The sequence below is a fragment of the Lontra canadensis genome, unplaced genomic scaffold, assembly GCF_010015895.1.
Source record: "Lontra canadensis isolate GAN:19392208 unplaced genomic scaffold, GSC_riverotter_1.0 scaffold107, whole genome shotgun sequence".
Classification (NCBI taxonomy): domain Eukaryota; kingdom Metazoa; phylum Chordata; class Mammalia; order Carnivora; family Mustelidae; genus Lontra; species Lontra canadensis.
The window spans coordinates 3,104,565-3,132,357 of record NW_022631101.1 but is presented as its reverse complement, the minus strand read 5'-3'; the positions used below and the strand labels follow the sequence as shown (position 1 = coordinate 3,132,357).

Here is a 27,793-nt window from a genome sequence, read left to right as displayed (position 1 = left end):
GGGGGGGGGGTTTCGGCCCCCCCCCCCCCCCCCCAAAAAGGCTTTGTTCCCCCCCCCCCCCCCCCCGGCCCCCCCGGAAGCTGGGAGTGCAAAGGCCAAGATCATGGGCTTGCAGCCAGACCCACTGCGGTGTAACCCAGCCTGCCACTGACTGCCCCGGGGCCTCAGTTTCTTCATCCGCAAGATGGAGCTATCAGTCCCCACACAGGGGACTCTGGGAGGACCAGACAAAACATCCTGGGTGAAGGGCTTGAAACAGTGCCCACGGTTAAGTGTTCCATAGCTAGTCATCGCTGATCCTCTGCTGGGGCCGCCTGGAGTCAACCTTCCGGAACCAAGACCCCAAGCCTGGAGAAATCACCCGCAAGCTTTTTTGCGCAACCACGTGGGGTGTCCCGGAGCGTGCGGGGATCCAAGGATGTTAAGAACTGCGTTTTCACGTGGGGAAGTAGATACAGAGCTAGGAAGGGGGACCGTCTCTCCCCCGACCCCACCCTGAGACCCTACATACCAGCTTGCCCGCCACCAACACTCCCAGGGCCTGCAGAGAAACTGGGAGCATCAACCTGGTCCAGCAGCGTCACTGGGCACCTGGACCTTAGCAGGGGCCTCTTGGGCGGGGCGTGAGGGGGGGTTGCTCCGCTTCCGCACTTGCCCCACCCGTTTCCCAAGCGGCCGCCGGAGGGCGCTCAGAAAACCGAGTCCGTTCCAGGGCTAGGCTTAGCACCTTCGAGGTGGTTCCCCCCACCTCCCCCCATCGCTCAGCAGAATCATCACCAAGAAGCACAGGGTCCCACACCACAGACCTGCTTTGCTCCCTCCCTCCCACTCTCATCCCCCAGCTTCCAGCCACGTTGGCCTCCTTGCTGTCCCTCAACGCTATAGGCATTCTCCTGCCTCCTTCCCCCCAAGATCTCCGTGGCTCCCTCCCTCACTTCATGTATGTCTCTGCTAACATGTCACCTCCTCAAAGAAGTCTTCCCTTCCCACCTGATCCCAGGTGCCTGAATGTGCAGTTACACAGGTTGTCCACTGCGCAAAGCACTCACTGAAGGGGTGAGAGGCGGCTGGAGTCCACCTCACATTCTGTCCTTCAAAACTAAGTGCGGAGAAGAAAGTGGAACTGCTTTCTAGTTCGCACAAAGGTATTCTGGTTTGGGACTAGCCTCATCCATTCTTCTACCCCTTGTTATGAATTGTGTCCTCCCCCTCCCCCAAGGAGATGTGCTGATGTCCTAAACTCCAGTGCCTGTGAAGTAGATCTTATTTGGAAATAGGATCTTGGCAGATGGAAGCGAGTGAAGAGGAGAGTATACTGGAGTGGGGTAGGCTATAGTTCCATGTGGCCTTTTTTTTTTTTTTTTAAAGATTTTATTTATTTATTTGTCAGAGAGAGAGGAGCGAGAGCGAGCACAGGCAGACAGAGTGGCAGGCAGAGGCACAGGGAGAAGCAGGCTCCCGGCCAAGCAAGGAGCCCAATGTGGGCCTCGATACCAGGAGGCCGGGATCATGACCTGAGCTGAAGGCAGCTGCCCAACCAACTGAGCCACCCAGGCGTCCCATATGGTCTCTTTTTAAGAAGAGACACCAGCGCCAAAAAAGGATGTAGCCACAGACTACAAACACCTGAAAAGTGGAAAGTCAAGGAAGGATCCCCCTGCAGCGTTTCTAGGGGGAATATGGTGCTCGTGGTGCCTCGATGTGGGATGTCCAGTCTCCAGAATGGGGAAGAATAAATCTCTGTTCTTCTTCTTTTTTTAAAGATGTATTTATTTATTTAGAGAGAGAGAGAGAGCAGGCACATGAAAAGGAGGGATAGAATGAGAGAGAGAATCTGAAGCAGACTCCCTCCTGTACGGAGTCCAAGGTGGGGCTCGATCTCACCACCAAGAGATCACTCCACAAGCTGAAACCAAGAGTCTGCGGCTTAACCAACTATGCCATCGAAGCGCCCCAAATCTGTCCTTGGAGGCCACCCGTTTCCAAGGGCACCCACAGGAAACAGCCTGCTTTTCCTCCCTCCATCCCACATTGTTCACATTCACAGGTGATCCTCATTCTTTGTGGATGCCCTATCTGTGAACTCATCTGTTTGTTAAAATTTATTTGTAACCCTCCCCAAACTCGAAGCACCTTCATAGACGTGTGCAGAGCGGCAAAAAATCCGGGTCACCCAACATGTGTGTTTCCAACTAAAGTTGAACAAAGCAATGCTCTACCTTCTGGTTTCTGCTCTCATGCCCAACAAGCGTCCTTTTCAAGGCCTGCTTCGCGCCGTGGTTTCACCTTTTTGTGCTTTTGTTGGTGACTTCACTGTTTAAAGTGCCCGTGTACTGAAACGTTGTCCTGTGTGCCGAAGGGGGATAAAGCTGAGATGTGTCTTATGTAGAACATAACTGTGCTGGGGGCACTGGGGTGGTTGGGTCCGTTAAGCCTTGGCCTTCGGCTCTGATCATGATCCAAGGTCCCAGGTTCCAGCCCAGAGTCAGGCTCCCTGCTCAGCGGGGAGTCTGCTTCTCCCTCTGCCTGCCTCTCCCCCTGCTTCTCTCTCTGACAAATTAATAAATAAAATCTTAAAAAAAAAATACGTGTTAGATGAGCTTTGTTCAGGCGTGAGTTATAGTCTGTTGGCCGTGAGCCCGATGTGCACTAATCTAGAATGTATTACTAACAAGTTGTCTTTACAGAAATAGACGCAACACAAGGTTATGTATGAAAACAACTTACAAAAATGTTGTGACTGGAGGTTTGTAGGAAGCTAGCCCTGTATTTCCTCCGGGAGCGATATTTCAGTATTCGTGAATTCCGAGTTCGCGGAGACCACAGAACCTTAAAGGGGAATGCTGAGAACTCCCGGTTTGGTCTCGATGTTTTCCATCTGGTTTCTCCACTAAGAAGTCAGCTCCCCCGGGGGAGGGACTTTCATCTGCCGTGTTCAGTGGCACCCATGAGCCCAGACCAGGGCCTGGCACCCTGAATATGTGTTTAACAAATAATATGTGCAATGAACCCTCACAACCTCCGCCCCGCCCCCGCCCCCACAGGTAGGGACCCAACCCCCCCCCACTTCAAACAACTCCCACCCCCTAAAGACCCAAAAGCAACGGGGCTGAGACGGAGTCAGTACAGTTTTAAAAAAAGGATCAGTTTTTAATTTACAAGAGTTCTAAATGTACAGAATTCTCCTTTAAAAAAATCGTTATACACAATAAATACAGTACAAAAAAATTTATCTTACAGTACTAGTTTTGTCTCCGAGATTTCAAAATCTGGCGCGGGTGGCTGGCGACAGGAAGAACAGAGGGAAGACTGGCTGGGGGGGGGGATGGCGGGGTGGGGAGGAAGACCCCGGTTTCCCGTTTTGGAGGTGCTCGGATTTCAGTTGAGGGGCCGGGAGGGTTCGAAATCTCACTCTCTCGCTCGCTCGCTCGCTCGAGCACACACACAGGGACATGGGACGCGGAGCTGGACGCACACACGCGGATGGGAGACAGGTGCCCGCGGGCACAGCCCTCCGAGGTGGGGGTCTGGGACGCTGGCTGACGCCCTCCCTTCCCTGCGTTTCCTTTTACAGCCTGTGGGGGGCGGTAGGGAGAGGCTGAGCGAGGCTCGCAAAGGACCCTCCAGGCTTTGAGCGCCTTTGACGCGTCGATCTGTGTGGCCACACGGACAAGCCCAGTACCGGGACACGCGGGAGCAGTGGGAACGACCAGGTTACCCTGGCAAACACACACGTGTGTCCCCCCCACCCCACCTCCCCCACGGAGGGGCGGAGTGTGGCAGGAAGCGGGAAGAAATAGGAAATGACACACCGGGATTACCCCCACCTTTGGCAGGGGCACATCTTACATTACAGCCTCCTCCCCTCAATCCACGACCCCCACCCAACAACCCGGCTGACGCAGGAAGTGGGGGAGGAGGCCTTTGTGACTCAAATAACTTAGGCAAGAAAAACTGTCAGGGGTTCCCCGGCTCGAGTCCCCGACGAGGCTGAGGTCAGGCGCCCAGATGCCTCCCCGCCCCCCGATGTCCGCGCGCAAACACGCGCACTTGGGAGGCGTGTGGGGGGGTGGGGGAGACAGGGAAGCGAAGACCAGCCCGGTGTTATCTGTTCAACGTCCTGGCGCCGAGGCCACCGTTGTGACTGGAGGGCGGGTAGGCCTCTGGCCTGTGCAGGGGCGCTGGGGAGGCAGGCGAGACGGCCGTCGGGGCGGCGTGGGGATATGGGGGTGCAGGTGTCCGCCCCGGGGCCTGCTGGAGGTTCAGGATGCTGTCGATAGCGCTCTGGAGGTGTTCCGTGAGCGTGTCGTCCTGTGGGCTGTCGCTGGAGAAGCTGGCCTGGTCCACGTCGGGCGACTCGGACTTGCGCCGCTTGGCTGGGGGCGCCTCCCAGCCAGGATCCCGGCTGCCGCTGCCCTGCCCGGCGCTGGCCGCGGGCTCCGGGGGCGCCCCCTTCAGCATGCGCTGGTACAGCTCGTCCTCCACGGCGGCCAGCTCGCGGATGAGCCCGCTGGTGGCCTCGTCCACTTTGGTGGGCAGCTGCGCGGGGCTGCTGCCCCGGGCCCTGCCGCTCCCGGCCCCCTCCCCGACCCCGCCACCCAGGGCCTCCACGTTCTCGCGGTACGTCTTCCGGAGGGGCAGCCGGGGACAGTGGGGGGCCTGGGCGGCAGTGGGCTTGCGGTCAGTGGTGGCAGGTGGCGGGTGGTCCACTGTGCCGTTCATCTGGCCCGTGGCAGGGGGTGGCGCGGGGGGCCGAGGTGGGGGCTCCGCTGCCTTGAGGGCGGCAGGGGGCGGGGGCTGGTGCACGGGGTCCAGCGCGGTGTTGTGGACCACCTTGCTGAGCCCGGCTTCCTGCTTGATCTTGAGCTTGAGGCCGATGCGGCTACGGGCCTCGTAGGTCTTGATGGGAGGCCGGTTGCGGGAGGGCATGGGACCGTCCTCATCGGCATCCAAGGAGGAGGCGGCGGAGGAGGAGGAGGAGGAGGACAGGGAGGAGGACGCCCGAGCCCAGGTCACGGAAGGGGAGCCACCCGCCCCACCGTGCCGAATCACCAGCTTGGTTGGCAGGTGCAGAGGCGGCTGGGTGGGGACCCCAGATACTGAGGACGGTGCTGGGCCGTGGCCAGGGAGCCGGTGTCCCTCAGAAGAGGCAGCGATGGGGAGGCCAAGAGAGCGCGAGGAAGACACATACTCGTCTGCAAAATGGGGGATGGGGGCCGGGCAAAGAACAGCCACGGGGGCAGGGAAAGCATGAGACGCCTGGGAGAGCACAGCTAATAGGAGCCCTGGCGCGATGGGCATCAACCATCTGCCAGGCCTGGGACCAAGCCCTTGACTCATCAGACTCTCAGGATGCTTTGCTGGGTACTGCTCTACTCAGCAATCCCCAAACCCCCGAACCTGCACGCAGGAGCTCACGCCTGAGAAGGACCCTTAAAATCTGCAAGCACCCCAGTCCTGACTCTAGTCCCCCGCTTTTCGGTCCCCCTGGGGGTGGTGGAATGTCCAGCCAGGAGACAGCAGAATGGACACACAGGGACGGAGGAGAACCAACTCAGCTCCCTCCAGTCCCAGAGCCCAGAGGTCAGGGTAGACCTCTGCCACGGCAGGAAGGTGGGGGCGCGGGTGTCACCCAGTGGTGGAGAAAGGTCAGGCTCAGGCACCCGTCCTCGTGCACCCAGATCAAATTCCTCAGCAGGGGCAGGAGCTGGGGACCCCTCTCCCGCCCCTCCTCTCCCCTCTCCTCTCACCGGGCTTCTCCTTGGCCAACTGTTTGTCCAAGGCAAGGGTGGTCTTCTCCTCCTGAATGAACATTCGGTCGATCATCACCATCTCCGCGGAGGGGCTCACCCTCTGAGGGGGAAGAAGGGCGGATAGGCCGGGAAAGGCACGCGGGCAACCCGGAAGGATGGGAGCGGATTCCGAGCTGTCCCTCTTGGGATCAGACTTGCACCAGCCTCCTTCCCTTCCTCCCGGAGCTTTGAGGAGCAGCCCCCCCACCCCCACCCAAATGGGCCCTGAGCAGGGCGAGGGGCAAGGGTGGGGTCTCCCAGGGAAGGGGCTGGCGCCCTACCCGGGACTCCTCCAGAAGCAGGAGGCGGTATTTATTGAGCATGGCCTGGGTGCGTTTCAGCAGCTGCGTGGACACGGTCTCAAACTCCTCATCCACTGCGGAAGAATAGAAAAGGTCCCGAGGCACAGACACTGGGGAGTGAGGCTTATCCGGGGCCGAGGAGCCGAGGTCTAGCGGATGCATTGGGGCAGTGCACCTGCTCCCCCACCCCCAACCCACGCTAGGGACCAGGGAGGGAGAGTCCTGGGGGAGTGGGGTGGACGGGGTGGAGGGCTCACCTTTGTGGTAGTCGCTGGGGGAGGGGAGTGCACCCTGGTAGACATGGTAGGGAAGGAGGCGATGCAGGGCGTCCTCGAAGGAGGGGAAGGCTGTCTTGTAGTCAGGGTGCAGGACGGAGCCCTGATGTTTGTGCAAATGTTCCAGGAAACTGGTGGGCAGGGTGGGGAGAGGTCACACACACACACACACACACACACAGCTGGTGGTGAGGCCGGGAGAAACCAGACCCTGACCCTGACCTCTCCCCGGGGCCCCAACGCAGACAGCAGGGAAACAAGCTAACGTGGGCTGGACGCGCTCATTCTCTCTCATGGACGCTGGCGATAACCCAAGGGACCGGGGTTATCATCATCATCATCCCCACTCCGCAGATGGGGAAACTGAGGCCAGGCAGAGTGATGTTCCTCCACCCAAAGCACAGACAGAGTGGGGAGGAGGCTGAGGTGGGAGCCGGCAGAGCCGGAGGCCTGGGTTTGAAACTCATCCTCCTCGTGCTATACCCTCTCCCGCCACCTGGGGTCAGCACGTCCTTACTCTGCCTCAAGCGGGTCCCCAACCCCAGGCAAGGTGGGAAGGGACAAGGAACAGAGGGAGGGAAGAAGGGAGGTTGGTCCACTGGGTGGTACAATCCAGTTCTCTCCCAGGCTGTTTTCTACCACATCGCGGGCAGTGAGTTATGTCTCTTTATTGTGTGATTCTCTCTCTCTCCCCCCAGATATGCTCATCTCCACCCTGAGCTGAAGACTGGCACCCCCACCACACCACTGGGGCAGGAACCCTGCCTTGTTTCCAGAACCCAGCAGGGCACTGAGCATTTGATAAACACTTGCCGTAGAAGGAAAGCAGGAGAGAGAGAATGCAGGCAAGCACCCAACATGTACCCACTGCCCACCCAGACCCCATCCATCCAGATTCCCCTCTCTCCACCAAGCACCCATCCAGCCAGCCAAGCACCTACCCCAGACCCCATCCATCAAGCCTGCATCCATCCATCCAGCCAAACACCTGTCAATCCGTTTATCCAAATCCACCCATTCGACCTCCCCATCACCTATCTATCCAAACACCCATCTGTCCACCTAAACACCCTTCTATCCAGCCATGCACCCTCCCCAGACCCCCTCCATCCATCCACCTAGCCAAACACCCCTCCACCCCCCCCAGGCGCCCACAGAGACCCACATTCGTCCATGCACCTTCCCAGACTCCCCTCCACATCCACTCCCCCAAACACCCACCCATGGTACCACAGTCACAGGGGATCCGCATCTGTCACCCTATCGTCACTACTATCCTCACCCCCCTCTCTAGAAGGGAAACTGGGGGTCTTTGAGGGAAATTATACTGCCCCAAAGCACACAGCTAACAAGAGGCGGCTCCCAGGCCTACTAGAAGGTGCGGGGGGAGGGTGCGCACAGCGCTGTGACTCACCAGGCCTCTTTGCTGGGCTGCAGTGCCGGGGTTTTCTTCAGACTGCCCATCTTGCTCTCATACTGCGGGGCAGAGAGGTGAGTGAGAGACAGCACCGCTGAGAGGCCTTCCCTTGGCACCCTGACCCCCCTCCAACCCCGCCTGTGACCAACAGGAGAGCTGGCCCATGTCTCCCCAAGGGCCCCCTCTTCTATCCCGGGATGGGGTCCTGGCCCCAGCTGCTGGAGGCACTGTCTGGCACACTTTGCCTGGCTCCATGGGGCTTGGCTTCCACCTGACTCTTGGTCTGGACACCGGGCAGGCTCCCTCCCTGCTCATCAGACCAAGGCCTCGGCTGACGGTCCAGCGTCCGGCCCACCTGGCTGTCCAGGTTCCCTCTTTCTGCCCGACTCCATCCATCAGGCTGCTAGAGGGGATCTCAGCCCGGAGGCTGTCGGCACTGGGTCCCTTCACCAGCTGTGTTCTTGTCTTTCTGCCTCCCCCTACCCATTTCCCTGCAGAAGGTCTCTGCCTCAGTTTCCCCCACACTGCTTTGTCCCCTCCATTCTGGGCCCCCCACCACGTGACTTCCCAGCCCTCCCCCATCCCCCTGCACGGTCTAGGCTCTCACCACCTCCTTTCTCTTGCCTCCCTGGGCCAATGGTCTCCCCACGTCCCTCCTCCTCCAGCCTCAAGCTCTCCCTGCTCCTGACCCCAGTGACGGCATCAGGGACCCAGGCGAGCCACTGCTCCTCTCGTCACCCTGTGTCTTGGTGTCTGTGGGTCTCCATCTGTCTCGCTCTCTCCTGTGCGCCCACCTGGGTTGTCCTGGTGTTTGACTCACCGCCCAGTCTGCTTTCTGATAGCCTTTCAGTTGGCCTCCTCCGCCCCGCTTGGCACGTCCCCAGCTCCCCTGTGACAATGCTCTGACCCTAGGTGCCCCACCCCCATGCTGGTGGCCTCTTACCTGCAGCCCGGAGGACTTCCCTGGCCCGGCGGCAGCGGCCTTGGCCACACTCAGGGTCGGGAGGCTGCTGGCAAAAGCTTTGCCCTCGGCAGGAAGCAGGGGAGGGAGGCCTGGGGGGTGGGGTTAGGGGCAGACAGGGCTCAGGGTCACTGGCACGAAGGCCCCTCCACAATGCGACCCCCAAGCCTACACCCCGCTCTCTTCCAGTCCTCTGGCCTCAGCAGTGCCGCTAGCCCTGAATCGAGTGCCCCCCTCGGATCTGGGGTGACAGCCCTTCCTCTTCCACCTTCCCTGTCCTGTGAGGTCTGGGGGAACCCCTCGGGCTCACGCACCCACAGCTCTGGCCCAGCCCGTCCCCCTCCCCCTGCCCGCCCACCTTCAGGCCCCCCCACTTCTCCTGCATGGGCTACCTCTCCCCTACCTGCGGTGGCCATGGGTGCCGGGGCAGGGGGATGGCTGGGGGCGGTGGGGGTCCCAGATGGGGCCTGCCCGCTGACCAGCACAGAGGCAGTGGGGCTGGCGAGGGGCCCCAGGCTGGCGGAGGTCTGTGGGGCGGCGGGGCCCCCCCCGGCCTTGTTCTGGAGAATGATTCCGGACGGCACCTGAAGAGGGGGACAGGTGGTTGAGGGGTAGGGGGCACACACTAGGAGGGGCGGCGGCCAGGCACCAGGGCTGGGGACGCAGAGACAACTGGACAGCTGGAGCGTGGGAGAGCCTCCCCACGGGACCAGGAGGGCAGGGCTGGCGGGGCAGGAGGAGGGCTGGTCCCCGCCTCTGATTACCTGGTGAAACCTCTCCAGAAGAGCCTTCGGCTGGGGCAGCGCCGGGAAGGGGGCGGTCACCATCTGGAAGGTCCGAGGAGGCGGTGGGGGGGGGGCACGGCGGGCTCAGGGACCAGGTGGAGGGTCGGAGGGGGTGTGGGGGACTTGTGGGGCCCCTGGCCGGGCGGGTACTGGAGCTGGAAGTCAGGGGGCGTAGGGGCTGGCAGCCTGGTGGCCGCCTCCGTGGAGGCCGCGACGGAGGACGTGGAGGCGGGAGGGAGGTGGGGAGCTGGGGGCAGCGGCCCCTCGGGGGGTTGGGATGGGGGGCGCAGGGGGGGCTGGGGTGGGCCCGGGGCAGCAGGGGCCGGGGTGCTGGCAGGTGGGGGGACTCCCAGCTGGTTCTGGATAACAAAGATGCCAGGCAGAGTGGGGGGTGCCTGGGGCGGGGGGCAAGGGTGCAGGGTGGGCTCTGAGGGTGGGCGGGACAAGCTCTGGGGCTGGGAGGGAGGGCGGGAGTGGGGTCGGGAGGGGGGTCGGGAGGGAGGCCTGGCGGGATGTGGGGAGGGCAGGTGGGGGCTGTCTCCCAGAGGGGCCTGGTGAGGTAGTGATGGGGACGAGGAGGGGCCTGGGCCCTTCAGTGGAGCCGCTGCCGGGATCTGGGCAGGGGAGGGAGGTAGAGGGGAGGGGGCGGGGGTCAGAACCAACCTTGGCTCCCATTGCCCCAAGACACTGGGGACCCCAGCCACACCCACCAGAAACCCTCCTTCTTAGTCACCCCTGTCTTGAGAGAAAGGACCCCGCCATGGCTCTCCTTCCCACCTCTCATTTCTGAACTCCCCACTTCGCCTGTCTACCTCTGCCCCGCAACCCCACCCCGGCCCCCATCTCTGCCTCACCTCTGCAACCTGTTCCCGCCTCACCCCTCCACCTGCCCCCGCCTCATCTCCAGACCTTTCCCTCTGCTCTCGCCCCACCCCCCGTGTGCCCCCCTCCTCCCCCAACCCCCAGGTGAAGGGGAGCTCTGCAGGATTTGGGGGAGCAGCAGAGGAAGCGGTGGCGGCGGCAGGGGGCACCACACCAGCTGCCCAGCGGGGAGGCAGGGGGCTGGGGAGCGCGAGCACAGCAGCGGAGGGGAAGGAGGTGGCTGGAGCGGGGGTGGGGGGGCAGCATCCCGGCCACCATCCCCATGGGGCTTGAGTGTCCAGATCCCCCCCACCTCCCCCCCGCCGGAGAATGGACACCAGCACGGATGGAGCGGCTGCAGAAGGCACGGGGCGGGGGTGGGGCCGGGTCCCCCTAAGTGTCCGTGACCTCTGCCTCCCTTTGCCTATGTGGCTGTGGCTGCGACTGCAGGCCTCCCGGGTTCCCTGTGAGCATGCAGCTATAGGCACGTGTGTTTGTGTGTGATCAGACTCGCACAAGACATCCGGGCACTAGCCTGTGATCCATCCCCCGTGACCTTGCTGAAAACACACCCTAGACCTGGCACCTCCGTGCTGATCTCCCACAGAATCCCGACCTCAGCAGCCACAGTTGTCCCAGCAACTACCAGCCAGCTGAGTCCCTGACAGGGCAGGGTGGGTACCTTTGGACGGTCGCCAAATCCATACCCCGGGGACAGAGGAGAAACTGAGGCCAGGGAGCAAAATGGCTGGTCCCGAGGCTCCCTGAGTCCCGAGTCTCCCTCTCGACCTCCAAATTGTCCAAGGATGACTCAGGCTCACAGGCCCAAGGCCACCAAAGCTGCCACGCTCCAAAGCTGGGGCTCTTCACTGTGAGCCCCCAAAGGGGGCCGACTCACGATATCAAGGTTATGACTTGCCTGATGTTTCCTACAATCCGCCTGAGGCTGCCCTTGAATAACTCTGGCAATTCAGAACAAAAGCCCCCAAACCAATCCACCCACACACATGCCCAAAGGCCAGCCCCCTCTAAGATGAGATCGGAGGTGCCCTCGGCTCTCGGAAGTTGTCGCCGGGACAGCACTCTGGTCTGCAGACCGAAAGGGTCGCACACTGCTAGACCTGGTAACCCGCCTTCTAGGATCAGCGATGAGAAAGCACCACGGGGCTCCGGCACTATGGGAGCATTTACAGTCGGGAACGGAGGAAAACAACAGGTTTCGGTAAGGGGAAAGAAGACAGCTGGCCACCTCACGAAGCCCTGGGCAGCGTATGGTGTGGACAAAGAAACGCGCCCGAAGGCTAAGAGCGATCGGGAGAGAAACGCGTGGCAGGATCGCAGGACGACCGCTGACATTAGACCACGCAGTGGATAACGGTATTGTCCACGGCTGAATCAGTTGAACCTGTTGACTGTGCCGTGGTCAACGAGGAGAATGTCCCTGTTCTCAAAGGCTGAGACGTTAAGGAGTAAAGGAGCAGAACGTCTGCAATTTACTCTGCAATGATTCTGAATAAAAATGTACATGTGTCGAGAGAACGGAAGAGAAAGTGAATTAGCCAGACATTGACGGTGGAAAGATCTGGGCAGCAGCCAGCTTCCCAGGCAGTGGGGTGGGGTGGGGTGTGGGGCCTGCCGATCCCCACCTCCTCGTTATTCGGTCCCCCCTGCACGGTCCCCAGGTTGGTCCCTGGGACCAACCGATTTCACAGAAGTGATTTGATACTACTTCCAAGATTCAGTTATAAAAAAGGGTGGGACTCTCCTTTCTGGTAGATCGTTTCCTTTGGGGAAGCCGACTGTGGAGCATGTTACAAGCTACCCTTTGGAGAAGCCTGTGGAGGGAAGAGCTGAGGCATGTTCTCCAGCCCAGTCGAGCCTTCTCACGACCGCAGCCCTGGTTGACTAGAATCTCACAAGGGATGACGAGGCAGCACCTGCCAGCTAAGCTGCTTCCAGACTCCTGATCCTTACAAGCTACATGAGAGAAGTTAATGCTTGCTGTTTAAGGCTGCTAAATTTGGGGGGAGGGTCATTTGTTACACGGCAACAGATAACTAATATATGCACGTAAAGAGTAAAGAACGCCTGTGAGTTCTCTGTACAACGCTGCTGTGTGAAATTCTAAGTGTTTAAAAATAAAAACTGAAAAAAGTAAGCTCACACTCATTAAAAGTATAGACTAACGCCCCTCTCCCCCAATCACATCAAAACCCCAAATGATACACTGAGGGTAAACAGCTGCCATTCACAGCACACACAGAGCCCATTTCCATCATATATAAACAGTCTCCAGAAATCACTAAGAGTAACAACTGGTGAAAAAAAGTGGCCAAGGACATGATCGGACAGTGCAGAGAGAAAGAAACACAGAAGGTTTCGACAGTCCAAGAGACACTCCACCCTCATTTGTAATATGAGTAATGACCACTGAAAGCACCCTCTGGAATCTTCTTCACTCATCGCATTAGGAACGAGCCATGTCTCATAAAGACACCCTCTTTAACCGCCTCTGAGGGTTACTGGCACAATTTGCCACAACTCCAGGACAAGGCAATTCAGCAGCAGCTGCACAAATTATAAAAACACATTCGCTTTGATCCAGCAAACCTGCTTCCGGGAAATGATGTAACAGATGCATGTGCACATGTAGGAAATGACGGGTCAGCAAGTTGTTTACTACAGCTGTGTAGGGAGGGACGGAGCCCGGACTTGGCTGGTGTGCATCTAAACAGCATTTACGGGGGAGAGGAAGGACACTGCTCTAACGAGATCAAGGAAACTCTTCACATGCTGACAAAGCTCGCACGTGATGTGCTACCTTCTGGACGGACAGAAACGGGAGAGAACGGTAAACCCACTTTTACTCTAGGCTGTGCCTGTGTGAGGAACTGGAAAGATAGACGGCAGCTAAGTAACTGGTTTTCTGGAGGGGCAGGTGGGCTGGGAACGTAGGCACGGCTTTGGGACACTTTCCCCTTTCTAAAGAAATTTTTAAAGATTTTATTTATTTATTTGACACACAGAGAGAGAGTGTGTGTATGAGAAAGAGCACAAGCAGGGTGAGAGGCAGGCAGAGAGAGGGAGAAGCAGGCTCCCTGCTGAGCAGAGAGCCCGATGTGGGACTCGATCCCAGGACCCCGAGATATGACCCGAGCTGAAGGCAGATGCTTAACCAATCCCCTTACTTTAAAAAAATGCTTTTTGGAGCACCTGGGTGGCTAGTCCATGAAGTGTCCAACTCTTGATTTTGTCTCAGGTCATGATTTTAGGAGGGTCGTGAGATCAAGTCCCATGTTGGGCTCCATGCTTAAGGTCCTCTCTCTCCCTCTGCCCCTCCTCCTGCTTGGGCTCTCTCTTTCTCTCTCAAAAAACCCCCAAAACTGCTTTTTGATGATTGAGTCATGTGAAGGTGATACCTAATTCTAAAAATTTAAAATGTTTTAATGGCTGGGGAAAAAAAATTAGGCTAAAAGAAAACTTCAGGGGCGCCTGGGTGGCTCAGTGGGTTAAGCCTCTGCCTTTGGCTCAGGTTATGATCTCAGGGTCCTGGGATCGAGCCCCGCATCGGACTCTCTGCTCAGGGGGGCGTTTGCTTCTCCCTCTTCCCCTCCCCCTGCTCATGCTCTTTCTCTCTGAAATAAAAATCTTAAAAAAAAACAACAAAAAAAAACTACCACACGAGGGAACTGTTCACCAGGAAATTCCAGCTGCCCAGCTAGAGCTGGCGAGATGTGTTCAGATTCATGCAGAATTCAACAGAAAGCGCAGAGGGGTGCTAGCCCGCAACCTGGCGGGGAGCAGAGCACGTGCTGATCTGGGGCTGATGAAGCTTCCGGAAGAAGGCTGCACAGGCATAAACCCCAAGGAGGCGTGACGGGGTTCGCACTTTCCATAGACTGTCCGGGAAGTGCTTATACCCTCTGAACCAGCCGTTCTGTTTCTAGAAATTTACCCACATGTACATGCAAAAGACCCAAAGAGTCAGAGGAGGGTTATTTGTTGACAAACACGGGAAACCACCTGGAGTGCTCTCCCTCCAGTAGGGAACCAAGTCAGTCAGTCACGGTGGGTCCGTGTAACGACAGACAGTAGGACGGCAGCAAACTTCCCAACTCTAGCCGGCCTGGCCTGCCTGGCCTGTCGTTTTGCATGGCCCACAGGCTGAAAGCGGGTTTTACATTTTTAAATGCTGGGAGAGAGGGGCGTCTGGGTGGCTCAGTCAGTTAAGCACCGACTCTGGTTCAGCTCAGGGCATGATCTCAGGGTCGTGAGATCGAGCCCCGGGTTGTGCTCTGTGCTCAGCAGAAGTCTGCTTGAGTTTCTCTCTCTCCCTTTCCCTGGCTCTACCCCCATGTGCATTCTCGCTCTCGCTCTCTCTCTCTCTCTGAAATAAACATTTTTTTTTTAAATGGCGGAAAAGAAATCAAAAGACTAGATTGTGATTGGTGACAACGATATGAAATTCAAATTTCGGTGTCCATAAATAAAGTTTTATTGGAACAGGTCTGTGTTCACTCACTGACTTGTGGTCTGGGGTAGCTTGCATGCAAAGCCTAAAATGTTTACCCACGGCCCTTTGTAGTGTTTCCCTGGCTTCCTTTGGTTTGAGGCACTTTCAATGTGCCTGACCCCATTCAAGCACCTTAACCTGTATTAGCTTATTTATTCCTCACAACAACACTGGGACCTAGATGCTGTTTTCCTCATCCTCATTTTCAGGGAAGAAAACTGAGGCACACAGAGGCAGGGGACTTGGCTAAAGTCACTGAGCCTATAAGTGGCAGAGTTGGGATTTTGGAGTCCCAGTGCCTAACGTCTACCCCGGACGGTGGCTTTCGAATCAAACCTAGTGTCTGTGAGTAATGGTTCCCGGCATTTTGGTGGGTCACGAGCAGCATTTAAAAAGAATAGCAGGAAGCCTGCTTCTCCCTCTGACCCTCCCCTGCTTGTTCTCTCTCTCTCTCAAATAAGTAAAATCTTTAAAAAATAATAAAAAGAATAAGAACAGAGGAAACCAAATACAAAATATCAGCGTTCATCGCACACAGTATTATCCCGTGAAAGCTGTTTTGGTGATATGCACATGTATACACACACACACTCACACTCTCTCACACACACACACACACACACACACACACACACACACGCGCCCCAGGGGGTGATGTCGAGTGGGATTCTCATGCAAGTCAGCGGTCCAAGAGATCTGGCCGATCGAACAACGCGTGGTTCGGAAGAACGGGACAGTGTGCTTCTGCGTGTAAGGAGGGAGCACGTGCACATGCACGCTGTCACGTCTGGCTGGCTCCGAGCTCAGAGGAGGGAGATCTGTCATGTGCACAGGATGGCGGTGCCCCACCCAGGTGACTCCGTCTCTCAGGCGACACCTGGCAATCTCCAGCGACCGCCATGGCTGTCCCACCTGCAGCAGGGCCGCTGCCGGTAACAAACGGTTGGAGGCTGAGGGGTGCTACCGTGCTCAGGACAGCCCCTGACAACACAGAACGACCCGGCCCCAAGCGTCCCTAGTGCCTGTGTGATAAGGACACGGTGGGGCTCCACAGGGAAATCCATGGGGGTGGGGGGCCTACGGGGGCGGGGAAGGGCCAGAAATTCCACGAACAGAAAGACTCACTTTCCCCGTGTGCCCTTTGTTCGTAAACCCAATTTTTAAAACCACGTCTGGGTAAGGCTCTTTGAATCACAACAACAAAGCGTGTGTGTGTGTGTTTTAAGCCTACCGTAAGCCACACACAGCACGTCTTAAGCCTCCTGAGTAGGATGGTCAGTGTTCCCTCCCTGAAAAGACAGTCGGGGCCCCCATCGAGGGCCGGGCTGCCTCCCCTGTACCTCCCTGCAAAAGCCTGGGTACAAAGTACGAGCCGGGGGAACCGGGGCTGCGCGAAGGACCCACCTCCAGTCTGGGAGTGGCTCTCGTGCACGCGCACGCACACACGCACGTGCACGCGCACGCACACAAGTTCGTACGTCGCTGATATTTATGTGCATCTGTATTCTTTGGTCAGTCCACTCACTCACCTGTCCACCTGTCTGTCTGGCCATCCATCCATCCATCCATCCATCATCCATCCACCCTCCCCCACCCCCACCCCTCCATCCACCTGCTTCCCCAACACTCATCAAGAACTCCCGTCATGCCGTGCGGCGTTGCAGGCGCAAAAGGGGCAGCAGGGTGACCACGTGTCCAGCCTGGCGCCAGCCTGCGAGGGGGTGACCAGGATCAGCTCATGAGCACAGCTGACCTTTCCTCTTAAAGACCATCCGCAGCTTCGTTACTACTCTTACTGCAAATGCCAGGTATCTCTGCTCATCGAAACACTGCTGACTCTGTGCAGAGCTGCCGTGAGGCGGTGATCTACTCCCACTTGGGGGACAGGCAGACCATGTCCCTGGAGCGTTTGACGATGAGCAGAGCTGGGATTCGCGCTCAGGTCTGGCTTTCTCGAGACCTCAGCTGTTCTGGCCACTAACCATTCAGGTTCAAATCCAGGTCCTACCAGCGGGGTAACCTTGGGCAAGCTACTTAATCTCCGTGCCTCAGTTTCCTCATCTGTAAAATAAGGAGAATATCTTCCACCTGCCTGATGGGAGCTTTCAGTGAGACGATGCTTGGAAAGGGTTCTGAATAGCACTTAAAACAGAAATGTTACGATGCACTTTAGTTTTTACCATGATGTACTTAGTTTTTACCGTGATGCCCTCCTCTTCATGCCTCCAATCCCTAAAGCAAGCTCCAGATTACGGCCCGAATCCTCCAGCGTCCCTCCGTCATTGCTGTGACCACCCTGGTCTTTGAAGCCCTGTCATCTTGACCCACGAGGGTCTCTGGATGTTTTTTTGCCCACCAAACCATTTTCCAATGAAAGCCAGAGGGATCACTGAAAATCATTACCACCAGCCCATGCCACAGTCCAGCTGAAAGCCCTCCACTGGTTTGGCCACGAGGCACTGCCAAACTCTCTGATCCGACCTCCCTCCACTCCCCTCCAGCCTACTTTCTATTCCTTGACATCCCAAGCTTGTTCTTGCCTCAGGGCCTTTGCACATGCTATTGCCCCTCCCCACAATTTCTCTTTCCTGGGGCCTGGGCTTAAATACGCTGCCCCCCTCTAGAGACGCTGCTTCCAACTTGAAACACTCAAAGGCCAGGAGACTCCTGACCTCTTGTCCCTCCACTTCTGCCTCTTTCTCCTCCTCGGGGAGAGATGGCCTGAGGCCACCTTGGCCCGTGTCCCTCTAGACTGTGTGAATCTGGACCAGATCCTGTTCTACCCCACAACAATAATAATGATAGTAACAAGTGTTTCTTGAGGCCTTACTCCGTGCTAGCATATGTCACTCCTGATAGGCCTCTAAGAAAGTATTATTCCCATTTTCCAGATGAGGAAGTCAAGGTCCAGCAGTTATGGGGAATTGCTCCGGGTCAGCACAAGGCCAGGCACATACTAAGTGCCCTCCTTCCCCAAAGTATCTGTTTAAGGAAACAGGAAAAACTGGTTGCTTAAGGTCACACGCAGAACTGGAGAGTGAAATCATGGCTGTTTAAAGCCAAAGCCCATGCTGCTTTCTGCCACCCTGACCTTGCTGAGGTCATTCCCTCTTCTGCCTTTTACCTACCTCCTCTACCTATCCTTTCTAAAAGAGTATAAAATCCACCCCTCCAGAATAAAAGGGGCTCTCTCTAAACTCTTATGTGCTTATGACTCATGTGAGACAAAGGCGAATTTTCCTAATATGTAAAGAGTTTCTACAAATCAACAAGAATAGGACCACTCACACCAAGTTTAAAGTTGGCAAGGGGTATGGGCTGATGATTCCAGAGAGAACATAAACAGCTCCACATCTAAGAAAACCTGCCCCACCTCATTCACAGTAAAAGAAATGCAAATTAAAACCAAACAAGGAGCCGCTTTTTCACCTTACAAGACCGGCTAACTTCAATACACCGCTGCGGAAGTTATGCAAGAACAGGCACAGGCAACAGACCACTGATCAAGGACAAACCCAGTGGTAACTCCCCAGAGAGCAATCTGGCAGCATCCATCAACACTGCGTGTGCAAATGGCCTCCGATGGACCCAGCACTTTCCTCTTCAAAAACAGTGACATATGTACAGTCATCCTCCGCGGCTTCACTCATCACAGCTAAAAAGACTAGAAGGGACCTAACCATCTGAGAGCGGGAGTACCGTGCGGTCACACGGAAGGAGGAGGAAGGAAGTACCGTCTCCAAGATGAATCTTTCAATGATCAAAGGCACAGAGCTGCCTCGTATGTTACTGCATTTGTAACAACGGGAGGGAAAGAATCGGTGCCATTCACCTTGTCGTGTGTATGTGTGTGTGTGCGCGCACGTGCAAGAAACCTCCCTCGGGGAAAGCAAGCGGCTGTGGTTCAGGAGAACGGGCTTTTCAGCAAGACCTCTGGTGGCTTTGGAGATGGGAGCCCTCTGAATGTCCTGTTTACCCGGATATGAAAATGAGAATTCTAGCAAACACTTGCCTGCCGTGTGTCCCTCTGCCTAGAGTGTGGGCTCCCCTCAGTGTGGCCTGGGTCCTAGGAGTCCACGACTGTCAGAAGACTCTCGGGAACTATCGCGGGAGCGAAGGAGCACCCTTCCCAAGCCAGCAAGACAGAGAGGCAAGGCAGGGCAGCCAGAGCGGGGAGGAGTGAGCGGGAGGAGGGGTCGCAGGGGCGAGGCTCCGACTGAGCTGGGACAGAGGCTGCTGGGATTTGTCTACCTGGGGGGCCGGCGCTGGGGAAGCCTGGCTGTCGGGGGCCTGAGGGCCGAGGCCAGCTCCTTTGGCGATGGGGGTGCTCGGGGCTGGGTCTTGGGCGGGAGGCGGGGCGCTGACTATGACCGAGGCGGGCACGGAGAGGTGGGGGCCGTCTGCGGAGAGGGGCTGCTGGCTCCTCTCCTGAAACGGGGAGCCCGCACCAGGTCAGAAGGCCACCCTGTGGACCCGCGGCCTCCCCGAGACCCCAGCCTCCTCAAGGCTCCAGAGAGCAGGGTGGCGGGAACTGGGCCGAGAGGTACCGAGAGGCTGGGCACAGAGGGCAGGGCGGCCTAGCGCCCCAGCATCCAGGCACCAGGGAGGCCACAACCCCAGCTCCTTCGGCCCGGGGCCCCGCCCATCTTCCAGCCCGCAGCCACCTGCCCCATCTGTCTGTCTGTCCTTGTCTTGCCCGTTCTCTGTGATTCTCGTGCCCTCTAGCAGGAGGACGGATGGTCAGTCTGTGAGCCAGTCGGGCCCCCTCCTTGCCTGTGTCAGTCCCTGTCACCCTGTGGCTTCCCCCAAGGGGACGCACGCACTGGGCACAGGGGTGCCACCTCAGAGATGCTCTTCCGACCCCGCCAGACCCTCCCCAGTCGCTGCCTCCACCGCACATGGTTTCAGCTCCAGCTCCGGCCCCTCTCTGCAGCACACCCCCGTCCCCTGCCCGCCCCCCTCCCCACGTCCCTGCCAGCCCATCCCCAGTTACCTGGGGCAGGAACATCTGCAGGGAGTCCTGAGTGAGGATGGCCGTGGTGGCGGCAGAGGGCGGCTGTCCCAGGACGATCTTCTCTGGGCTGGACGCCAGGCCTGGGCTGGGCTGGGGGGTGGTGGCCTGAGGCGGGGCGGCGGCCTGAGGGGTAGGGGCCTGCGGGGGCGGCGGCGGCTGCTGCTGCTGCGCTGGTGGCTGCTGGAGGCCCAAAGGCAGCGGGGTGCTGACCGCCGGGGGCGCCTGGGGGGCTGTCTGCACCGCAAGAACAGGCGTGGCCTCCCCTGTGGCGGCAGGGGTGGCCGGCTGTACCAGCCCATCAGGGGTGTTGAGCATGGCCACGGCGCTGGGGGGCAGAGTGACGCCCTGGAGGACAGTCGTGGCGGCGGGGCCGGTGGGGGCCGGCTGGCTCTGCGTGGGCAGACTGCCCGCGGCCAGCGACACGGGCATCTGGAAGAGCGCCGGCTGGCCCACCTGGATGGGGGCGGCCGAGAGGATGTGGGCGGCACTGTGGGCCCCGGAGTGGGGGGCCAGCACAGGGCCCAGGCTCAGCGGCCCCGCCAGGTTCTGGTTGGTGAGAATGGGGTTTGCGATGAGCTGTCCGCCCGCGTGGGGGGCCGCGGCTGCCAGGATCTGCCCGCCAACGTTGGTGGGCAGGGCCGAGAGCGTCTGGGGGAGCTGGACGGCAGGCGCGCCCGGCAGCAGGAACTGGTTCTGGCCTGGCAGCATGTGCTGCGCGGGGATGACGATGCTGCTGCCTTGATTCAAGAGGTGGACGCTCATGGGCTTGCTCAGGGCCCCCGGAGGCTGGGGCGGGGCGGCCCCGGTCGTGGTGGCAGGAGGCTGCTTGAAGACGTTCGCCTGCAGCGCGGGTGCGGGGAAGCCCGACAGCACCACGTTCTGGCCGGCCTTGCCTGCCGCCATGAAAGTCAGGTTCTGGGGGGCCTTGGGCTGCTGCGGGAGGCCCCCCGCCTCGCCCTGGATGGTGAGCGTGGTGCCCGCCGGGGCGAAGGGCTTGGGCGTCAGCTGGTAGAGCTTGGGGGGCAGCACGCCGGCGGGCTTGGGCTGGATGGGCGTGGGCGTGCGATGCAGGATCACGTTGGGCGCTGGGACCAGCGGTGATGTGCCAAGGCCAGGGGCCACCGCCAGCGGTTGCCCCGAGGGCGCCCCGCCGGCTGCCGCCGTGGCTGCCCCTGCCCCTCCAAACACCGAGTTCCCGTTGAGCGTGGTGGCCACGGCTGTGGGGAGGTTCTTCTGGATGACCAGGCCAGCCCCCTGGGGCGAGACGCCGGCAGACGCCAAGGTCACGGGCTCTGAGGGGCCGGCTGCCGAGGCCAGATAGCCGCTGACAGGCACCTGCTTGGCGAGGAGCTGGGAGGTGGGCGGGTTGAGTGCCATGACGGGCTGGCCCACCACCTGGATGGGGGCCAGGCCAAGTGTGGCTGCCGTGGCGCCCCCGGGGCTGCCGTTGGGCAGGCCCTGGAGGCCTGGGATGGGCTGCAGGGTCACGTTGCCCAGGCCCACGGGCTGCAGGAAGGGCTGGACGCTCAAGGCCTTGTTGACCACGTCCTGGGGTGGCACCAGGGCCTGGTGGGTCAGCACGGTGGGCGGGGCCTGCAGCCCCAGCAGGTCAGGGCCGCCTGGAAACAGGGCCTGGGGCCCAGCGGCCACGGCAGCAGCTCCTCCGGCACCGGCCGGGCCGGCTCCACCATCTGCAGGCTGGAGGGTGGGCAGCTGGAAGGGACCCAGGTCCAGCTCGGCCTCAGCCTCAAGTGTCTGCTCAGTGATGTTGGCCTCTTGGAGGCTCTGCTGGAGGATGTCACAGGGCTGGTCGGCGCCACCACCGCCCCCGCCGCCGCCCCCCGCGGCCGGCGACCCCAGGATCGCATCCTCCAGGAAATCTAGGTCCACGCTGGGGGCCGGCTGCGTGGGCTCTGGGCTCAAGTGGTTGCCAGAAGCTTCTTGCACGTGGAGCTGGAGGCCGGGTAAGATGGGAAGGGAAGAGCGGAGGTTAGCGAGGGGCTGGCTCCGGGCACAGCTGAACCAACAGGACCTGCGCTGCCCGAGCAGTATGGGCAGAGAGAATATTCCATCTGGAAGGGGCTGGACCTAGGTTCAAATCCCAGCTCCGCTGAGCCGTACAACCTGGGCTCAGTCTGGCCTGTCGCCCTGTCTGTACACATCCGTAGGACAGAATAAAGCCCATCCTTTAAAAAGCCAGAAGGGCCCGTGATACTTAATCTGCAATTCCAGAGCAATTGGAGACTTGCAAATGTCAAATTTCAAAGCAATCTGAAAACTGCAAATGTCTTCCTAACTCTTCCAGAGTAAAACCTGACCAAAAGTGACGCAGCGCTCTTGGGGAAGGCCACGATTTGTCCCCATCATGGGACTCTTTTTGACCACGGGAAGGTGAGTGAGCGTGCTACATGACATTCTGCATCACCCTCCCGGCATCTGGAAAATTCTGAATTCTGAAACGCGCCTGGCCCCAAGGGTTTCAGGTAAGAGACCACGGCTGTGTTAATGGCAGCCGCAGCTACCACCGTGAACTTGGTTTTGTGCAGGCGGCGCTGAGTTGGACCCCCACGCTGTCCCAGATCGCGATCCAGGAGGAGCACAATCAATACACGTGTGACCATTTGAGCAAATACCGCATGAGCGATAATTATGCTTAGAGCACGGGACCCTCACTGTTATCCGACCAGAGAACAGATCAAAACTTGGCAGTTTAAAAGGACGGGAGGTCAATCACACAGAGGGCTGACTGCGGTACCTGACACCCGCAGAAACCCTCACCTAACATTACGATTATGCCTTCCGTATTGTCATTGTTGGTAACAAGCTCAGTGAGGCGGGCACTACCCCATCCTCCTTTCCCAGACGGAAGGAGGGGGTCCCTACTCGGTCCCCAACCCAGAACCAGGCGGTTCTGAGTTCTTCACCATGAAATGGCCACAACCAAACCCACCTCCCAGGATGGGTGTGACATTTGCTGACCTCACATCCGGGAGAACCTGACCAAGGACTTTACAGGTGTTTATACTACGAAAAACGAACTGTTCCGCATATATTTTTAGAGTTGTGGGCACTAAATAAAAAACACCGAAAGGGACTTGGTGGCACATAGTAAGTGTTCAGTGAATCCTAGTTATGGTGACCATGAGGGAGGGGGGAGAAGAGCTGGGGGGGGCGGGGAGGCGGGAGAAAGGAGGTGGGGGGAGAGAAGGGAGAAGCAGCAGAAGGGGAGGCAGAGGGGGAAGGACAAGAGGCACAGGCAGGCATACAGTAGGTGCTTAGTTAATGTCCACTGCTGTCCCCACTCTGGGCTCGGTCATCACCCCCACCCCCGGCCTTGGTTTTCCAGATGGAGACGGAGGTCTGCATTACTTGATCCCCTTCCCCTAGGTCACACTCCACCGTGGCTAAGCAGGGACAGGCCCCCAAGCCCCCACACCCTCTGCTCCCGAGAACAGTGTCCCCCAGTGAGCCCCAGAGCTGGCACCTGTCCAACTCTGAGGACCCTCACCTCTTCCCGTGGGCAGAGCCAGACCATCCCACTGTGGCTCCCCTCTTGCCCCACACCGCTGTCAGTGACTGACTCCCCCATAACCCAACCCTCCGCCTGGCAACATGCCCCAGGGGGACAATCATAGGCCCGTCCCTCTCACCATTAGGACCTCCCTCCCTCCCTCCCACCACCACCAGGGGCAACATGAGCCATGACCAAGAGCCTGGGGCCCTCCCAGAACCCCTGGGCCACTTACCCCAGGACCTTCATAGAAGGCACTTTGGGCTTCCCCGGGGTTATCCAGGAGGTCATCACCATCAAGCTGCAACAAGACCCGCCCCCACCCAAGGTCAACGGTCAGCCAGGCAGCCCGCAGGCCTTGCTCTAGAACAAAAACCAACTTAAAGTTACACTGGACCAAAGGACAAAGACGGGGTCGGGGTGGGGGACAAAGAGTACGGGACACTGCCCCTATAGAACAGGGGCCCCAAAGAATGGGGCTTGGCAGCGTGTTCAAAACCCAAGAATCTTGCCTTCATGCCTTTGCCCAAGCCATGCCCCATCTTCCCCCTTCACTTCTCCAGCAGCAGGTCCGTCAGGACCTGTCACTGTCACCGCCTCCTCCCAAAAGCTGCCTGTCCCCCTGACTAAGTCACTCCTTCCTCTGGGCAGCCCAAGTTGCCGGCATGCCCCACCGTCTGGGCACCCAGCATGCCACGCCACACCCATCTCCGGGAGGGCAGGGACCGGGCTGATTCCCGGGGACGTCTCTAGTGCCAGAATAGGGCCTGGCGTCCACACGGATGCCCGCTGAATGTCTGTCTGTAGCGGAGCCTCCCTGGTTTCTCTCTATGTGGATGTCTCCCCAGAACCCAAGCCGGGCACGGCCAACAGCCTTCCTTGGGGAGTCCGCCCCAAACTCCCCACCTCTGGGGACCCAACCCACTCTGCAGCTCAGGCCCAAATCCAGGGGCCATCCTGACACTCTCCTCCTTGACATCTCCACCACCAAAACATCTGACTCTGCCCCCGGAGAGACTCCAGAGCCAGCGCCTGCCACCCCCTCCATGGCCTGCCCTGACCAGCCTCAGCCCACCGCACTCGCCCCCACTCCACAAATCATCGACCGCTTCTCCTTCTAAGACTCCGTTCCCCTCCCGGGGAGTGTAGGCTGGCTTGGTGACCCACTTCTAGTGAGTACAAGGTGACAAAAGCGATGGTGTGTGACTTCAGAGACGAGATCATAAGAGGCACTGAGCTTCCTCCTGGCTCTCTCCTTTGGGTCCCTCACTCTGGAGGAAGCTGCCTATCCTGTGGAGAGGCCGCTGTGGTGAGGCCCCGAGGCCTTCAGCCCGCAGCCGAGGGAAAGGACCATTGGAAAGCAAGGCCTCCAGCCCCATACGAGCCTTCAGATGACGGTGGCCCCAGCCAACATCCTGACTGCAACTTCAGGACAGACCCCGAGCCAGAGGGACCCAGCTGAAGCACTCCCTGAGTCCCAACCCTCAAAACTGGGAGAGTGCCAACAAGTTGTTATAAGTCACTGAGTGCTGGGATAATTTGTTACGCGGCCCTAGATAACTGATACACGTCCTCATGGCTCTCATGGCTCAGCACTTCCACTCTGCCCCACTTTGTTCCAGGCCCTGCGTGTCCTGTGACTTCTGTTCATGACAGTCTCACCACTACTAGTTTTCCTTCTGTCCGGCCACACAAGTTTTCTTTCCGCTCCTCGAATACAGCAAATTTTCCTGCATTTCTACCTCTTCCTCCCCTTCCCAGAGCACCATGGGGGCCTCCATCTGATCCTTCAAGGTCGCCTTCAAGGTCACCTCCCTGCCCACGCTAGCTAAAGAAGCCACCACCCCAGTCCCCCATTCATTTTGTTTTAAACCATTTCCATTGTGCGGGGGACATTCTTATCTCTTATCCTGCACGGCAGGTTCTGTCCGGGATCCCCTTGCGCAGTTACTGCTCTGTTTACTAAGGAAACGTATAGGGCGTGAGGGCAGGGATTTATCATCTCTTCTGCTCTTCCCATAACCCAAGGGCCCAGCTCCCAGAAGACATGAGGCAGATGTCTACTGAATCAGGGCACAGGTCTCTTAGTCCCCCAATTCCACAGCCCCCTAGCCCGGGGAGGCCCCTGCCTACCCCCGCACTCACCTTCTCGGATCCATGTAGGAAGTCATTGAGGGCCTGAGGGTCACTGAAAGACAAAAGGGGAGAGACACTGAGGAAGTGAGGGGTGGGGAAGCGGGGAGACAGGGAGGGCAGAGGGAGTCCGTTACTCACCAAATCACGTCTAGTAAGCATCTCCCATCCTCATCATCCATCGCCACTGAACCGGGGGCGGGGAGGGGGGCAGGAAGGGGGCAAGGGAGACAAGGTTAGATGTAGGCAGCGTGTGCCAGGACCCTCCCTTCCAGGACGGCTCCCTGGGACCAAGGTCTCTGGAAGGTCAGACTTTCTGTTCCCTTGAGCCCATGGGTGTGGCTGGGGCTGGTGACCAGCCAGAGAGCACTGCCTTTCCCCTCTTTCCCCAAGTCTTCCTCAGCATGTGATGCCCACAGTGAGGACATCCACCAAGACAGAATGAGCCCTGATCACAAGCAGGCCCGTGCAGAGTGCTTCACACACCCATAAATGGGGCCCCAGAGCCTGTCATTCAGCTCCCAGCCAGCAGGGGGCAGAGCCAGGCCTTAAACCCTGAGTCTGGGCTGCCGGGCCTCCCTGGGACTGGGTCCGGCTCAGAGCCAGAGTGTGACAGGGGTCTGCCCTGCATACCAATGGTCCTAAATGGTTCAGGTCAACTCTGAACAGTACCTTGGAGAATCTGACAAAGGCAAAAGACCCTTCTACCAAAAATGTGCAGGTGGGCCAAAACTGTGACACACACTTTCCCAAGGGCCGTGGGACACACATGCACATCCCGGGGGCCTTGGGTCAACAAGCCCAGCCTAGAACAGGCCATGCAAAGCTGGCGGAAACACCCCCCTGAACACACACACCAGTGACTCTCCCTTCCAGAGCTGCCCATGGGGACCGTCCCTGGAGGTCCTTCCCAGGCTCTGGCTGCACTTGGCAGTGGTGACAATAGGCTCTCTCTGGCTCCATATCCCAGCCCCACCTATGCTTCCTTCTTCCCGAGTCACCACCAGGTCTGTGACCTACAAGCCCTTGCTTCCCGAACAGCCCAGGGCAGGGGTGGGGTGGGAGGGGAAGGCCCAGCCAGGGGACAGAGAGGCTAGACCTGCAAAGAATCCGGAAAAAATGGGAAAATGGGGAGAAGATCCCACCTGCAGTTGGTAGGGAGGCAGGGGAATGGTCCAGATGACCCCGGGGGGCCCGAGACGGGGGGGCGGGGAGAGGGAGAGAAGAGTGTTTCTAAGCCAGGCTCTGCCAAGAAGGAGTGTTCCTTCCTCCCCTGGGGGTCACGGTGGGCCCAGGGAGGTACAAGGAGGGGCAAGTGCCCCTCCGGGCATGAACTGGGACCCTTGGCCGGTTACCTGCGCTACAAACGAATCATGAAGGGAAGGAGGGGGTGTCCACTCCAGGTCTACGCGGGGCCCCCAGCTGGGGACTTGTGGAGTGTCCTTTTGGGGGCCAGCTGTGGAGAGAATAAGAGGCTGTAAGAAAGTCCATGACCAAAAAAAAAAAAAAAAAAAAGAAAGTCCATGACAAGAAGGATGGGGGTAAGGAGGGAGTGGGGAGCCCAGGACAGAGGCTGACCAGACCACGTGTGAGGAGGTAAGAAAAGAAGGGGTCAAACTCAAGTTTAAGAGGAGGTGAGACAACACTACATGTGATCCCATGTGTGACACCCACACGCAGAGCACGGGGTAGAGCACTACACAGTCGTGTGTGCTACGGCAATGTGGGACATCCCATGACGTAATTTACTGACACCTGGACCCCATAAAACAGTCAATTCTTGTTATCTGAGGCACTTGCATTCCGCACAGTTGCCATGAGCACGTGGCCGTGGATTCTGGGCCCCTGATCCCGGGAGGGGGACACAGGTGGCCTCCTGCGAGCCTTTGCTCACATGCACATCAACGCAGCGATACACAGCCTTAGTCTACTGTGTCTCCGTTTATGGACACCTCATGTAATATAAACTGTTGGTTCGTTAACTCCGAACCCACCGCCAACAGCTCTGTGACTCAGGCCTGAAGGATGCTCCTCAAACACACGCGCTCTCTCCAGAGGGTGCATCCCGGCCTTCCCGCACTTGGGGACACCAGGGAGCACTTCAGTCCTATGCCGGAAGCTGTTTTCAGCAGCAAATCCCCACAAAGAGCACAGACGTGGAAAAACCACGGCACTCGACAATACGGGAGCTGAACCAAGACGGCAAAGCATGGCCTTGTTCCACCCCGG

The 27,793-nt window shown here is 58.7% G+C and overlaps 1 protein-coding gene across 1 annotated transcript; it reads right to left on the bottom strand.

The window, feature by feature from the left end:
* Positions 1-4,054: 4,054 nt before the first annotated feature.
* Positions 4,055-27,021, bottom strand: BICRA (BRD4 interacting chromatin remodeling complex associated protein). The gene is given in 15 exon segments (XM_032839339.1): positions 4,055-5,195; positions 5,751-5,853; positions 6,074-6,168; positions 6,352-6,500; positions 7,784-7,845; positions 8,730-8,839; positions 9,151-9,331; positions 9,512-9,607; positions 9,610-10,146; positions 19,158-19,334; positions 19,900-21,873; positions 23,667-23,732; positions 25,577-25,619; positions 25,706-25,751; positions 26,920-27,021. Coding segments are annotated over 14 exon segments (4,725 nt in total). The 5' UTR covers positions 25,747-25,751; positions 26,920-27,021; the 3' UTR covers positions 4,055-4,104.
* Positions 27,022-27,793: the final 772 nt, after the last annotated feature.